Raw genomic sequence first — 15019 nt, 5'->3', positions numbered from 1 at the left:
TGGTTCCTAGCCAGATTTGTTAACCACTGAGCTATGATGGGAACTCCTCCTTTCAATGTATTTTTAAAGGATAAAAAACTGCTAAAAATTTTTTACAGCTTTATTGAGATTTAATTGAAATACAACAAAATGCACTTATTTTCAAGTTTATAATTTGGTAAATTTTACCATATGCATATACCATCACCACAATCCAGAAAGACAGCCATCATTCCCAAGTTTTTCCTCTGTCCCTTCCCAACCCCGAGAAACCACTGACCTGCTTTATTACAGATTAATCTGCATTTTGTACAATCTTATACAAATGCAGTTAGAAAATTGACCAAATTATCCTAAGATTCATCTGTGCTGTTGCTTCTGTTACAATGATCTACTTGTATCACCTTTAAACCAATACCATCTTTAATGAATGCAGCTAAAACAAGTTTTGAAATCAGGTAATATTAGGACCACTTTTGAAGATTGTTCTAGCTATTCTAAATCTATTACATTTCCATTACAAATTTTAGGAACAGCTGGCAACTGTTACCAAAAAAAAAAAAAAAAAAAAAAACAAACAAACCATTGAAATTTTGATTGGGATTACGTTGAATCCATAGACGAATCTGGAATGAAGTGACTTCTTGACAATACTAACTCTACTGCCCAAAGAACATTTTAGAAGGACTTCTTAGCAATGTTTTGTAGTTTTCAGTATACAGTTTTTGCACATCTCGTGTCAGATTTTTTTCCCCCCGAGAATTACTATTTTTCAATGCTATGGTATTGTTTTTTAAATTTCAATTACTGTTCATTACTAGTATAAAAATATAATTCATTTTCATATTTTTTAATATATGGATCATGTAGCCTATCACCCTGCATAAACTCACTCATTAGTTCTAACAGCTTTTTTAAAAGATTCCATAGAATTTTCTGTATAGATGATCACGATATCTACAAAGACAGTTTTACCTCTTTCCAATTTAGATGTCTTTCATTTTCTTTTTCTGCCCATACTGTACTAATTAGAACCTCAAGTACATGTTAAATGGAAGTGGTTAAGAGTGGACATCCTTGCATCACTGATGATCTTGAGAGAAAATATTCAGCCCTTCACAATTAAGTACGGTGTTTAATGTAGTTTGTTTGCAGGTAACCTTTAGCAGAATGAGCAAATTCCTCTCTATTCCTGGTCTGATGAAAATTATCATCAAGAATAAATGTCAAAGTAGTTCCTATTGTGGCACAGTGGGTTAAGGATCTGGGGTTGTCTCTGCAACAGTGCAAGTCCAATTCCCAGCCTGGCACAGTGGGCTAAGGATCCCATGTTGCTGCAGCTGTGGCGAAGGTCACAGCTGCAGCTCAGATTTGATAACTGTTTTTGGGAACTTCAGTAGGCCAAATGTGTGTGCGTGTGTGTGTTGGGAAGTATAAGGACTATCAAAAGCCTTTTCTAAATCCCTGAGATGATCAAATGAGTTTCCTTTTTTGTTCTGTTAATATATTGAAATGTCAACTGATTTCCATTTGTGATAAATCTCATTAGGTCATGGTGTTTTATCCCTTTAATATACTGTTAAGACTCATTTTGAAAAACTGATAAGACCTTTTACATCTGTGTTCATATGGGATATGAGTCTATAGTTTTATTTTCTTTTAAGTCTTTGTTACTTGTGGTAGGTAACAGGCATAGCTGTCCTAACAGAATGAACTGGGAAGAATGTCTCCAATTCTCTGGAAGAGTACGTATAGAACTGCAATGATTAGTTTCTCAAATGTCTGGTAGAACTCAACAGCAAAACATCTAAGCCTGGAGTTTTCTGTGTGGGAAAATATAGAATTACAAGTTTGACTTCTTTATATATGAGGCTATTCAGCTTAGCTATCTGTTTCTTCTTTGGAAGCTTTAGCAGTTTCTAAGTAATCTGCATTTCTTCAAAAGTTGTTGAATTTATTATCAAAAGTTTTTTGTAATATTTACTGGTTATCTTTTAAATTATCTATAGAATCTGTAGTGATGTCACCTCATTCTTTATTTTTTCTTTTTTGGCATATGGAAGTTCCCAGGTCAGGGATCAAATGTGAGCTGCAGCTGCAGAGATGCAGCAATGCTGGGATCCTTAACCCACTGTGCCAGTGGGAATTCCACCTTTCTCAATCTTAAAAAAAAAAAAATTAAATGATTGTACCCACAGCATATGCAAACTATTGGGCCAGGGATTGAATTTGAGCTGCAGCTGCAACCTACACTGCAGCTGCAGCAAAACTGGATCCTTTAATTCACTGCGCCCAGCCAGAGATCAAACCTGCACATCCATATCAACGTGAGCTGTTGCAGTCGTCGGATTCTTAATCCACTGAGCCACAGTGGGAACTCCACTTTTCTCATTCTTTTTTTTTTTTTTTTTGTCTTTTTGCTATTTCTTGGGCAGCTCCCACGGCATATGGAAGTTCCCAGGCTAGGGGTCAAATCGGAGCTGTAGCCACCAGCCTAGCCAGAGGCACAGCAACTCGGGATCCGAGCCGCGTCTGCAACCTACACCACAGTTCACGGCAACGCCGGATCGTTAACCCACTGAGCAAGGGCAGGGATCGAACCTGCAACCTCATGGTTCCTAGTCGGATTCGTTAACCACTGCGCCACGACGGGAACTCCCACTTTTCTCATTCTTGATACCTGTTATTTGTATAGTATCAGATTTCTATTTGGTATGATTATCCAGTGGCTTAAAGGATTTAACATTTCTTGTAGCACAGGGATGTTTGTGATTAATTCCTTTTCAGTTTCTTATGTCTAAAAAGGTCTTTTATTTTGCCTTTTCGCTGGGTACAGAATTCTAGATTGCCGTATTTTTCCTCCTTGAGTACTTAAAAGCTCTCACTCCACTGTCTTCTCCCTGGCAAGGTTTCAGATGAAAAACCTTTGTCATCCTTTTTTTTTTTTTAAAATAAAAAAAGGCCACACCTGCAGCATATGGAAGTTCCCAGGCCAGGGGTTAAATCAGAGCTTCAACTGCCAGCCTACACCACAGTCACAGCAACACTGGACCCAAGCCACATCTGTGACCTATGCCACAGCTTGCAGCAATGCCAGAGCTTTAACCCACTGAGTGAGGACAGGGATTGAACCCACATCCTCACTGATACTATGTTGGGTTCTTAACTCGCTGAGCCACAAAGGGAACTTCCTGTCATTCTTATCTATGTTTGTTCCTCTATATATAATTTATTGTTTTTCTCTGCTGCTTTTAACCTTTTCCCTTTATCACTGACTTTATGCAATTTGATGATGATGTGCTTCACCTTCAAAAATGAGGTTTTGCACTTGGGATTCTCTGAGTTTCTTGGAACTATGGTTTTATAGTTTTCACCAAATTTAGAAAATTTTCAGCCATCATGTCTTCGTATATGCTTTCAGTCATACCTTCTCCTTCAATGACTCCAGTTACTGTATAGTGGTCCACGTGAACATAAGCCACAGTCATTAATGACCTTTTTACCAGACATTTTCTCTATGTACTTCATTTTGGATAGTTTCTATTGCTAGGCCTTCAAGTTTACCAATTTTTTCTTCAACAGTATACCTCTGTAATTAATCCCGTCAAGTGTATTTTTTCATTTAAATAATTTAGTTTTTGTCTCTTGACATTTGATTTTGCTCTCTCTCCCCTTTTTTTATCTTCCATGTCCTCTATTTAACTTGGTCAATTTCTCCTCTAGCTCAGGGATCTGCAATTACAGCCTGGAGGCCAAATTCAAGCCACCATCTATTTTAGAACCAAAGTTACATCCAGAATACAGAAATGCCCATTGGTTTACACACTGTCTATGGCCGCTTCTGTGCTATAACAGAGCTGAGCAGTTACAACGGCGGATGTTGGGCCATAAAAATTAAAATATATACCATTTTACTCCTTAACAAAAATTTTGCACACTACTGATCTTGGCTTCGTCAACATAAAGCAAATATAATAAATATTTTAATGTCTTTGTCTAATTCTAACATCTGTATCATTTCTGGGTTGTTTTCTCATTATGAATCATATTCTCCTGCTTCTTTTTATAACTGGTTATTGTGATCAAATGTTAAGATACAATGAATTTTACTACCTTGTTGAGTACTGGATATTTTCCTATTCCTTTAAATATTCTTAAACTTTGAGTACACAGTTAAGTTACTTGGAAAGAGTTTGATCCTTTCAATCTTGCTTTTAAGTCTGTTAGGTAAAATCAAAACAGCATTTAGTCTAGGCCTAATTATTCTTTCTGCACCACTACTGAAACAAAACCTTCCTGAATACTTGAGTTGAGTTGATGCACTGTGAATTATGAGATTTTTCTTCCCTGGTATGGCTGCTGGTAACAGGCACAATTCATAGTATTGAGGGAGCTTTAGAAAGTCTTTCCTCTAACTCTTTAGCTTGTTTTTCCTTCCAACTGTGGCTGATCAATCCTCAGCTCAAGACTAGAAAGAACCCTCCGCAGATCTCTGGAATTCTGCACAACTCTTTCCTCCCCATTCTCTCCCCTTAGATTTCTGGCCACCTTAGTCTCCCTACATTCCCAGTTCTACCTTCACAACTCAAGGTGCTTCCTAGGCCCCACCTAGATTCCTTCTCCTTGCATCATGTGTAGGAAAACTTTCTCTAGACACTAAGCTGGGGCAATTGGAGGGCTCCTCTCATTTAGCTCTGGTCTCTCAAGGATTATTGACCTTTCTCGCCTGCCGTTCAATATCTTAAAAACTGCTGTTTCATATATTTTGTCCAGGTTTTTAGGTGTTTCAGGCCAGAGAGTAATTCCAGTCCCTATTACTCTATCTTGACCAGAAGCAGAAGTCCTAAAAGCTACTAAAATTTTCCAAACAGGGGAAACTGCTTAAAGGGTAAACAGAAAATAAAAGATAAAGTAAATGGATCTTACTGTATTATTGTACATATTTAAGGAAAAGAAAATTTCCATATATGATTTTGTTGTCGTTGTATTGTTATTTTTATGGGAGTAATTAATTTACTCATCAAAATATATTTTATCATTAGGAATTACTCCAATCTATTGATGCTGGTAATAAAATATTTATCTATTAAATTTTAATTTTTAAAATGCCTATAATATGAATTAAACAGTTTCAATTAGAATTTCTTCAAGATATACATATAAACAAGTAACTGAAAATACATTTAAATGGACCTGTGAGGTAAGTTACGCTTCCCCAGCCCACATGATCTGAAATATTTACATAATGCCTTAAATTTTTTTTTTAAATTGTGAAGTAGTTTCAGACATACATACAGAAAAGTTGCGAAAGTAGTACAAACAATTCCTAGTCCCCATTTCCCCTGGACTCTCCAAATGTTAACATTTCACCACACTGTATATTGTTTATAAAGCCATTTAAGAGCATATTTTATAGACATAAAGCCCCTTCACCCAAAATACTTATTTCCTAAAAACAGACAATATTCTCTTACACAATCATAATGCAATTATCATTGGTAGAGTATCCTCATCTACAAATTGTATTCAAGTATCTCCAACTGTCCCTCTAAGGTCCTTTATGGGGTGGGGGTGCAGAGCAATGTTGAGAAACTGTTGCCTTCAGGCCGAATCAGAATAGCCACCAGTTCCATTTGTTTAAATTAAGTTGAACTGGAACATGGATACTTTGTTCATCTACCTATTGTCTATGGCTGATTTGGAGATACAAGAACAGAGCTGAAAAGTCACAATGAAAAGTCTCAATGTGCCCGCAAAAAGCCTACCACATTTATTACCTGGCCTGCTACAGAAAACATTTGTGGAGTCCAGCTTTAGGGCACAAGAAACATTTTGTTCTGGTCTAGGTTTAGTTGAATTTGTCGTGTTTAACTTAGCTGTCCTGTCTTTTTGGTCTCCTTTCTCCAATACTCCTCAGTCTATTTTCCGTGATCTCAAAAATTTTGAAGAGTAAACGCCATTTATTTTATAGAATGTCCTTCTATCTGTGTCTGTCTGATGTTTCCGTATGCTTAGACTTAGCTTATGCACTTTTGGCAAGAATCACTACAAAAGTGATATTGTATCCTCAGGATGCATATAATATTATTTGTCCATTATTGGTGATGTTAATTTAGATCACTTAATTAAGGTGGTGTCTGCCAAGTGTCTTCACTGTCATGTTACTATTTTTCACTTTATAATTAACACATAATTTGTGTGGATACGCTTAGAGACTATAAAACACTTTGTTTCTCATCAGACTTTAAACCAGTAGTTTAAGTATTCAATGATGATTTTTGCCTGAAACCACTATAGTAATAACTATAGTGGCTGCCAAAGTGTGGTTTCCTAGTACCATCATTCCTCCTACGTTTATTAGGTAGAATTCTTCTGTAAAGAAAAGCTATCCTCTCTGCTCCATTTACTTAACTCAGTGCAGACTTCTAAACTGTCATTTATTTTGATGACCAAAGTGCCCACGATTGGGCCAAAAGAAACCTCTTCAAACTAGCTCCCTTTGTGGGTTCTTCTGGCATGTGCCCATCATTCTTTGAGTGAAACCGCTTTTTTTTTTGTCTTTTCTAGGGCCGCACCTGCAGCACATGGAAGTTCCCAGGCTATGGATCTAATTGGAGCTGCAGCCGCCGGCCTATGCCGCAGCCATAGCAACGTGGGATCTGAGCTGGATCTGCGACCTACAGACCTACACCACAGCTCATGGCAATGCCGGATCCTTAATCCACTGAGCGAGGCCAAGGATCGAACCCGCAACCTCATTCGTTAACCACTGAGCCACGACAGGAACTCTGAAACAGCTTTTTTAATAATAGTAATAATGTGGAAATAACCCAAACGGCCAGCAATGTGAAATATTAAGTCAAGAGCCGTGTAAAGACAATGGAAAACTATGGAGACCCTAAAGAGAACAAGGGAAAAGATCTACAGTTAACAGAACAATGGTAGATGTATGATGCCAGACTTAAAAAAAAAAAAGACAGGCAATATGTTTATATATGCACACAATGTTCTTGAAAGATACTAACAACACAGAGTAGCATTAACTCTAGGACTGTTAACTGTGGAACTGAATGTCTTTTTATTTTACAACCACTGACTGTTAGAAATTTTAAAAATCATTTTCAAGACTAATACTTTTACATTTAACATTTGTGTGTGTGTGTGTATATATATATATATATACTACAAAATTATATAATTAGAACAGAGTATATTTACAGTCTCATTAAAAATGAACACAATCTTTGTTTTCTTTAAAATTATTTTCTAAAAGCATTGAAGTATCTTTCAAGTCCTATCTGTAAACAACAAACTGTGACTGGCTAATGAAGCTAGATATAGGAAACTATTGTAGCCCTTGTTATATTAACTATATAATATGCAATATTAATTCTTAAAAGGTTTCATTTTCCCCATTGAACTGTATCCTTTCATCCTGTTTTTGGGGAGTAGGAGAAAGGGGAGAGATGTGGGGAAAGGAGGATGGGAATAAGCTTATGATCCAAATATCCTTATCTGAGTAACTTCTAAACACCTAATATAGTTTGCAAAATGACAGGTTCTAACACTTTTCGAAATGTTTGGGTGAAAGACTTATATAATGCTTACCTAGTAAGTCGTTTAGGTGGAGGCCGCTCACCAAATTTTCTAGGGAAAAAAAAAAAGAAAAAAAATTAAATAGGCTATATGACACACTCCACAGTAAGCTTTTTAGGTACCACGAAATCTCCTTCATGACTTAAGACATCAACCCTACTAAAGACCAGTATCAAAAGAAATCCTCGGAGTTCCAATCAAGGCTCAGGGGAAACGAATCTGACTTGTATCCATGAGGACGCAGGTCTGATCCCTGGCCTCACTCAGTCAGGCTAGGGAATCAAGCGCTGCCATGACCTGTGGTGCAGGTCACAGCTGAGGCTCAGAGCCCACATTCCTGTGGCTGTGGTGTAGACCAGCAGCTGTAGCTCTGATCTGACCCCTCGCTTGGGAACTTCTATACGCCATGGGTGCGGCCCTAAAAAAGACCAAAAAAAAAAAAAAAGAAAAGAAATCCTCTAGTAAACACCTATACCCATTAATAACAAAATACATTAAAACTGTTCCTAAATAAAACCAACACACCCCAAGTAGGCCTGACACATCCACTCTGAGCATATGCCACACTGATTAGAGGAAGACAGAAGGTTCCTTCCAGAGATACCTGGAAGAAGATCTACGGTTAAAAGAACAATGGCAGAGTATGATGCCAGACTATGAAAAGCAAAAAGACAGGCATATGTTTATATACACATACAATTTTCTTGAAAGATACCAACAATAAGGGTACTACTGACTCTAGGGCTTTAACTGTGGAACTGAATGTCTTACTGTTCATTTTATAATCACTATTTACTTTCTTTTGTAAGCAAAACTGCAGTTATAAATAGGTTAAATGAATTGTTCATAATCACAGCTAGAGGCTGTGAGACCTAATTTGACTTAAAAGACTTCTCTACATTTGTGGTATTTCCCATAATTATTAACTCTGATGACAAAAGTCTTAAAATCCCATACAGTTAATTTTGTTGAATAATTTAATGCTATATGACATTGCTTATTAACTCAATTTATAAGCAATGGGTATCTGTGACTGAATGCTTTGGTATTTTAGTTAACCCTGAAATACTGAAATGTGGCTTTTGTTGAAACAGCACCCAAAAATGAGCAAAAAAAATCCAATAATCTTTTGTCAGAAGAATTAATAAGTAATTCTCCACTTTGCTGTATACCAGAAATTAACATAACACTGTAAATCAACTATAGTTCAATGAAAATAAATAAAACATTTAGCCAAAATTGTAAACATATATAATCATAAAGGGAAACCAAATAAATTCTGAAACGTAAAAAAAAAAAAAGTAGTTCTCTTTGGTTTTTATCCTATAGGATGTTCCATTTTAAACACAATGATTAAGGAGTAATATAAGCAAGTCTGCTGAAGACTGTAGGTTTTAAAACAGTGAACTACTGGCTAATACATGACGTGAATTCCAAATAGGGTTTAAAGGCAAAAATGTACTCCTGAATCTTTTTTCAACAGGTAAGATTTTTTTTGAACCTTTGAGACTGATTAAATGTACCACTGCAGCATATGATTAAAATAAAACTATCCCACTAAGTTGGATACAGAATATTTTACAAAACCCCAAAAGTTTAAGATAGTCTTTAAATTACTTCTTCATACACACACACACACATATATATACACATACACACATACATATGTGTGTGTGTGTATATATATGTATGCAGAGTTATACTTTATAAAGAGAAGCAAAGTTAGGTGGAGCCAGAATCTACCTAAGGGCTTAAAATGGTGAACATTTTAGAAAGAGACCCGATAAACAAAAAGGATAAAACTATCCTTATCATGAAAAAAAACCACCCTTTGCACTAGCTAATTAACTCCAACCATCAAGCATCCATTGGGATCTAATACAAAGTTTAACATAGGCTTATGACATGACTAGTAAGAGATTCACTAGACTTAAAATTCAAATGCAAATTTTGTTTCTTGATGCTCTGAAATACTTTCAAAATTTGATGAGCAACAATTGAATGTTGATTAAAACATCTGTCTAGGGGAGTTCCCGTCGTGGCACAGTGGAAACGAATCCGACTAGGAACCATGAGGTTGTAGGTTCGATCCCTGGCCTCACTCAGTGGGTTAAGGATCCGTCATTGCTGTGAGCTGTGGTATAGGTGGCAGACAAGGCTCGGATCTGGCATTGCTGTGGCTGCGGTGCAAGCCGGCAGCTGTAGCTTCGATTAGACCCCTAGCCTGGGAAGCTCCACATGCCGCGGGTGCAGCCCTAAAAAAAAAGACCAAAAAAAAAAAAAAAAAAAAACTGTCTACATTCTTTCTTGGAACTACCCATTTGATAGGCAACAATCATATAGCTGCTTATACAACATCACTCCTGCTCCCAAAGAAAACATGAGCAAGGGATTTCTCTTGTGGTGCAGCAGGGTAAGGCCCCAGTGTGGTTATAGCACTGGGTTGCTGCTGTGGCACAGGTTGCCAAGCCTGGCAACTTCGGCAGGCTGTGGGCACAGCAAAAAAAAAAAAAAAGAAAAAAGAAAAGAAAAGAAAACAAAACAAAACCTGAGCAAGATAACTCAGCAATTTGCCTGATGAGGTTGAACATCATTTCAAAATAATGCAGTATTCTACCTACGTGCCATCCGAAGGCCAGAAATCTTATAAAAATTATTAAGATTAAATTGCTTCTTTGGTATATAATAAAGAATCTCCAATAGCTGTTATGTGCAATTTCAATCCTCTCTTTAATGCATATGCCATTACATTCCTATTAACTTCACCCAAATTAATGGTTACTATATCTATTAGAATGGAAGAATAAGAAAATGGGTTTTCTGAGAAAATTCATCAGAGTGTTTAGTAGGTTCACAATGCATATTTCTCAAGCTCACAAGTGAACTAAATACTAATAACTTAATAGAAAATCATAGGTCTAAATATTTAAAACTGTCATGTACCAAGGGACTATATGCATCCTACACTTATCAGGATACATTTTCCTCTGCTCATCTAATGTACAACACACAAAACTTTAAGAATTACCTACTGCAGAAAAGAGGTCCACTTTCAACATGAGTAACTCAAGAAAATTCATGAGGTAGTATTTATTTTATGCAATCAAAATAACCACTTTTCAGCAGAAATGACAACAATCAGCTATCAATTACTCAGAGAGTGATTATAATTTAAAGATTAAGTTCTATCTCTCCCTTTTGCAGTAGGGAATGATGAAATAGGCTGGTACCATTTTTAATCTTTACTTGTGCTTTTTTGTTTCTTCATTTGTTGAGCCATGCCTGCAGCATGTGAAAGTTCCCAGGCAAGAGCTCAAACCCGAGTCACAGCAATGGCAATGCCAACTCCTTAACCACCAGGCTGAGAGGGAATTCCTTTTTATCTTTATTTTTAAAACAAGATGTCTATTGACATATGTGTTAACAGAATTAGAAATAAGTTGGATCAATCAAGTTTAGACCACTCTTCTGTAAGACACTTTTCATAACAGGTGCACAATATATTTAACAATGCAAAAAAAGAAAAAAAAATCCTTAAGTGCCCTAGGGACACTTTTGAGTTTATGAAATATTGAGTTAATTTCTCATTAAAACAAAGAATCACTGTTATCCAATTTATCTATTTGATATTGTGGGTGGTCAATATCTCACTTGCGTGAGTATGTGTCTCAAATTTTGTACATACTACATAAAGCATAGTTTTGATGAAAGGTTATAATCTTGCTATATATTTAAAGGAAAAAAGTTACGATTCTGGACTTTTAAGTAATAAGCAAAAGTGAGCTTATACAAAGTTCATTATACTAATGTTCTTTTCTTCTTCTATTCTGTACATTTCTCCCTCAGTCTGGGACTGAAGAACAATATGTGCCATCATTACTTAGTAACGCTCATATTAATACTATGGCCCAAGAAAACGTACATTCTCCAAAGCATATTGTCCTAAGTATAATTTCTGGCTAGCAAATACATCTTACCTTAACTTCACTAACTTTTTCTTCTTAAGATAACAATGATCTTTTATTCAAAATAGAGAATGCTAGGGAAAATGTTCATTACTATAGCTAAATCTATTTTCATATAACTGGCAGAGGATTTTTTAAAAGTTGTCATCAATCATTAAACATAGTATTGAGGTTCCCACATATTTTCCAACCCATCACAATTTTCAAATGAGTTAAAAAAAAAAACAAAACTGCATATACTTTACGCACTTCTTTTTTGCTCATGGTGGAGATGCCATATTACTTTCTCCCATAACAGATACATTTCCTTCTATATCAACCAATCCATTAAAGGAAGTATATGACCACAAACATATTGAGGATAAACATGATAAAAATTATCAAAACTTCATCATCCTCATACCTTTTCTAGCTAACAGATACTCCACATGAGAAAACCAAGTCAAAAATCAAAAACAGGGTGCAGAAAGATGAGAAAAAACTTTTTTTTTCTTTTTTTTTTCTTTTCTCTTTTTCTAGGGCCGCATCCACGGCATATGGAGGTTCCCTGACTAGGGGTCCAATCGGAGCTATAGCTGCCAGCCTACGCCAGAGCCACAGCAAAGCCAGATCCGAGTCACATCTACAACCTACACCACAGCTCATGGCAACGCCAGATCCTTAACCCACTGAGTGAGGTCAGGGATTGAACCCGCAACCTCACAGTTCCTAGTTGGATTCGTTAACCACTGAGCCATGACGGGAACTCCAAAAAAACTTTTTTGAGTAGAGAACTTAGTAATTACATTGCTAGAATACTATCTAGTAACATTATTAGAACTTCAATTTTTAAAACATAGAGCCGGCTGGAAAAGCAAGCTTAAATCATGTGGGAAACTATTCTTCCCTTGGGTGTAGAACTAAAAGTAATTTCCTATATTTTTCTGTATTTCACAAATTTCCTGCTTAATGCAGAAATGATATTAAAAGAAATTAACACAAGAAACACTTTTTGAACCATGATTTAAGATGGTGAAATTTTAAATAACATTTGATTGAAAAATTAGAAAACCTGATTCCTACCCTCAACAATCTATACTTGGTCATTCCACCAGCAGAAGGAAACAAATAGGTGATATACACTGTTATTATATTCTATGCTAACATACAATATGAAAAAACAAAGCAAATGGTACTAGGAAGCTGTTTAGTAATTTACAAAAAAGTAGAAGAGGCTAATTATAAAGGGCTACAGAGAACATTCTGTCCTCATCCCCGATTCATTCATTCACCTAGTGCGTACCAAGCACATCAGTGAACAAGAGACAAGATCCATACCCTTAGGGAACTTACATGCAATTAGGACAAATGGATGATGATGTATGTTCAAAGATGTTCATTTACATAATTTATAAAAACAATTTAAATAATGTACCTATTCATGCTTGAAAAGATTAATAATTGACCAATTAGAAAATACACTTCAAGTAAATGCGTACCTTATTTTTACTTCTAAAAGCTTATTCATTCTGTATCTATGGCAAAAAACAGACTACATAATAAGTCGCATAACTTTGAGCAAGATACACCGCCCTTTGTGGCACTTCAATTTCTATTTTGAACCTACTCTTACCTTTAGAACTATGCTCAAAACTTATTAAAGTGTGACTAGTGATCTTGGCTACTGTGACAAAGATAATCAAGGCATGACGTATTCTCCTAAAACATCACATTTATTAACTAACCATGAGAATGCTGGCACCCATTAACATCGCATATGAAGATCTTATATGAAAAGTATCTCTTACAATCTATAGCCTCAAAGAGAGGGAGCAATACGACATTGGGCAGTCTACTCCATCAAGAGAATGACTGGAACAAAGTGACATCAAATGTCTCCTAACATGATGCCTAATACTATCACCTCTGTGATATCACTGACAAAAAAAATATAGAACCTGAATCTAAGCATAAGGAAACATAACACACCTAAATTGTGGAACAGTCAACAAAATAAATGGACTATGCTTTTAAAGCATCAATGTTATGAAAGACAACTAAAACACTGAGGAGCTTGCCCGGTCTAAAAGAGATTAGATGTATGACTACTGAATATAAGATTATCCAGAATTTACTTCTGCTATAAAAGGACATTATTTAAACCACTGACAAAATCAGCAAAAAATGGTAGGTTAAAGAATAGAATTATATCAATTTTAATTCCTTGGTCTTGCTAAGTGTAGAGGGGTTACATAAGACGATGCCCTTATTTTTTAGAAACACTTACTGTAGGTAGTATTTAGGAAGAAAGAGGGATGACGACTACTTACCTTCAAATGGTTCAGGGAAAGAGTATGTGTGTGTGTGTGTGTGTGTGTGTGTGTGTAGATACACAGGGGGATAATGCAAGTGTGGTAAAATATTAATGACTGAAGTATGTGGCTGAACTTCTTTGTAATATTCTTGCAATTTTTCTGTAAATTGACATTATATCAAAACAAAAAAGGGCACTATCAGAGAACCACTAATCCTCTGATCAAGTTGCTAGCCTGACCCTAACTTCCACAGAACCTAGCAGTGGTAACAAATGTATCAAAAAACATTCATTGGAAGTGACCATCAGTGTCAAACACTCTTATAATAATCATTTAAGAATCTTTACAGTAGATTTAAAGTTTGATAATACCCAGTGCTGATGTACAAGTGGAGAAACAGGAACTCTCATGCACTGCTGGGAGTTTAAGTTTATGTAATATTTTTGGAAGACATTTCGCAATGTCTTGAATTAAGATATACAATTCTTTTGAATTCCTAGCCATTTTTATTCTGGAAAAATGTTATATAGGTGGATAACTGTGGTTATGCAAAAATATGCATACAAAGATATTCAATAAAGCATCATTTGTATTAACAAAAAGTTTTTTAAATCTACATGTACAATTAGGAATAGAGTGTAGCACCTCCCAGCCATGGCCCCCCCACCCCGACAGAGCCGCCCAGTTAGTAGCATTAATTTTGAATGAGGAAATGAGATCTACAATTTCATCCCCTTTTCACAAGTACATTTATAAAACAACACACACAAACAAACTCACCTTCACACAATTATTAATGATAATAGCAGGCAGTAGCAAACATTCCATTTTACTCCAGGATGTATTATATAACTTGACAGATGTTTTATTCATTACTAATTAAGTCACAGTTAGGTAAAGAGCAAAATAAAACTGCAATATCTAGACATCGATTAAAGCCAGGCACACATATATAGAATATACGTGGCTTAAAAGAAAAACGAACAAGTTAAAAACTTATCCCTCAAAATTGCTCAGTAAGCAAATTTCACTAGGGAAAACATTTTAGAAAAAAATATGCCAGACTCAAATAAAGAAATCCACACCCTTATGAAAAACATATACTTTTACAAAGGAAAATATAACACAATTTAAAGAACTTTAAAGAGGTTCCAATCTTAACCAGTTCTTGCTAAAAACTCAATT

The 15019-nt window shown here is 35.8% G+C and overlaps 1 protein-coding gene across 10 annotated transcripts in view; it reads right to left on the bottom strand.

The window, feature by feature from the left end:
- RBPJ (recombination signal binding protein for immunoglobulin kappa J region) overlaps positions 1-15019 on the bottom strand; it is a 233547-nt gene that overhangs the window by 34609 nt on the left and 183919 nt on the right. For 9 of the 10 annotated variants that reach the window (XM_084971707.1, XM_084971704.1, XM_084971711.1 and 6 more), the window contains one exon: positions 7588-7626. In XM_084971707.1, coding sequence (XP_084827833.1) covers positions 7588-7626 — 39 coding nt within the window. Of the gene's footprint in view, positions 1-7587; positions 9638-12280; positions 12797-15019 lie in introns of those variants that run through there. The other variant, XM_084971712.1, reaches the window with a different exon arrangement.

This window comes from Sus scrofa, chromosome 8 (assembly GCF_054392235.1).
Source record: "Sus scrofa isolate SSC_HxYL_T2T_F1_AM1 chromosome 8, Sscrofa_HxYL_maternal_Yorkshire_Landrace_v2.0, whole genome shotgun sequence".
Taxonomy (NCBI): Eukaryota; Metazoa; Chordata; class Mammalia; order Artiodactyla; family Suidae; genus Sus; species Sus scrofa.
This window is presented reverse-complemented; position numbering and strand designations above follow the sequence as displayed.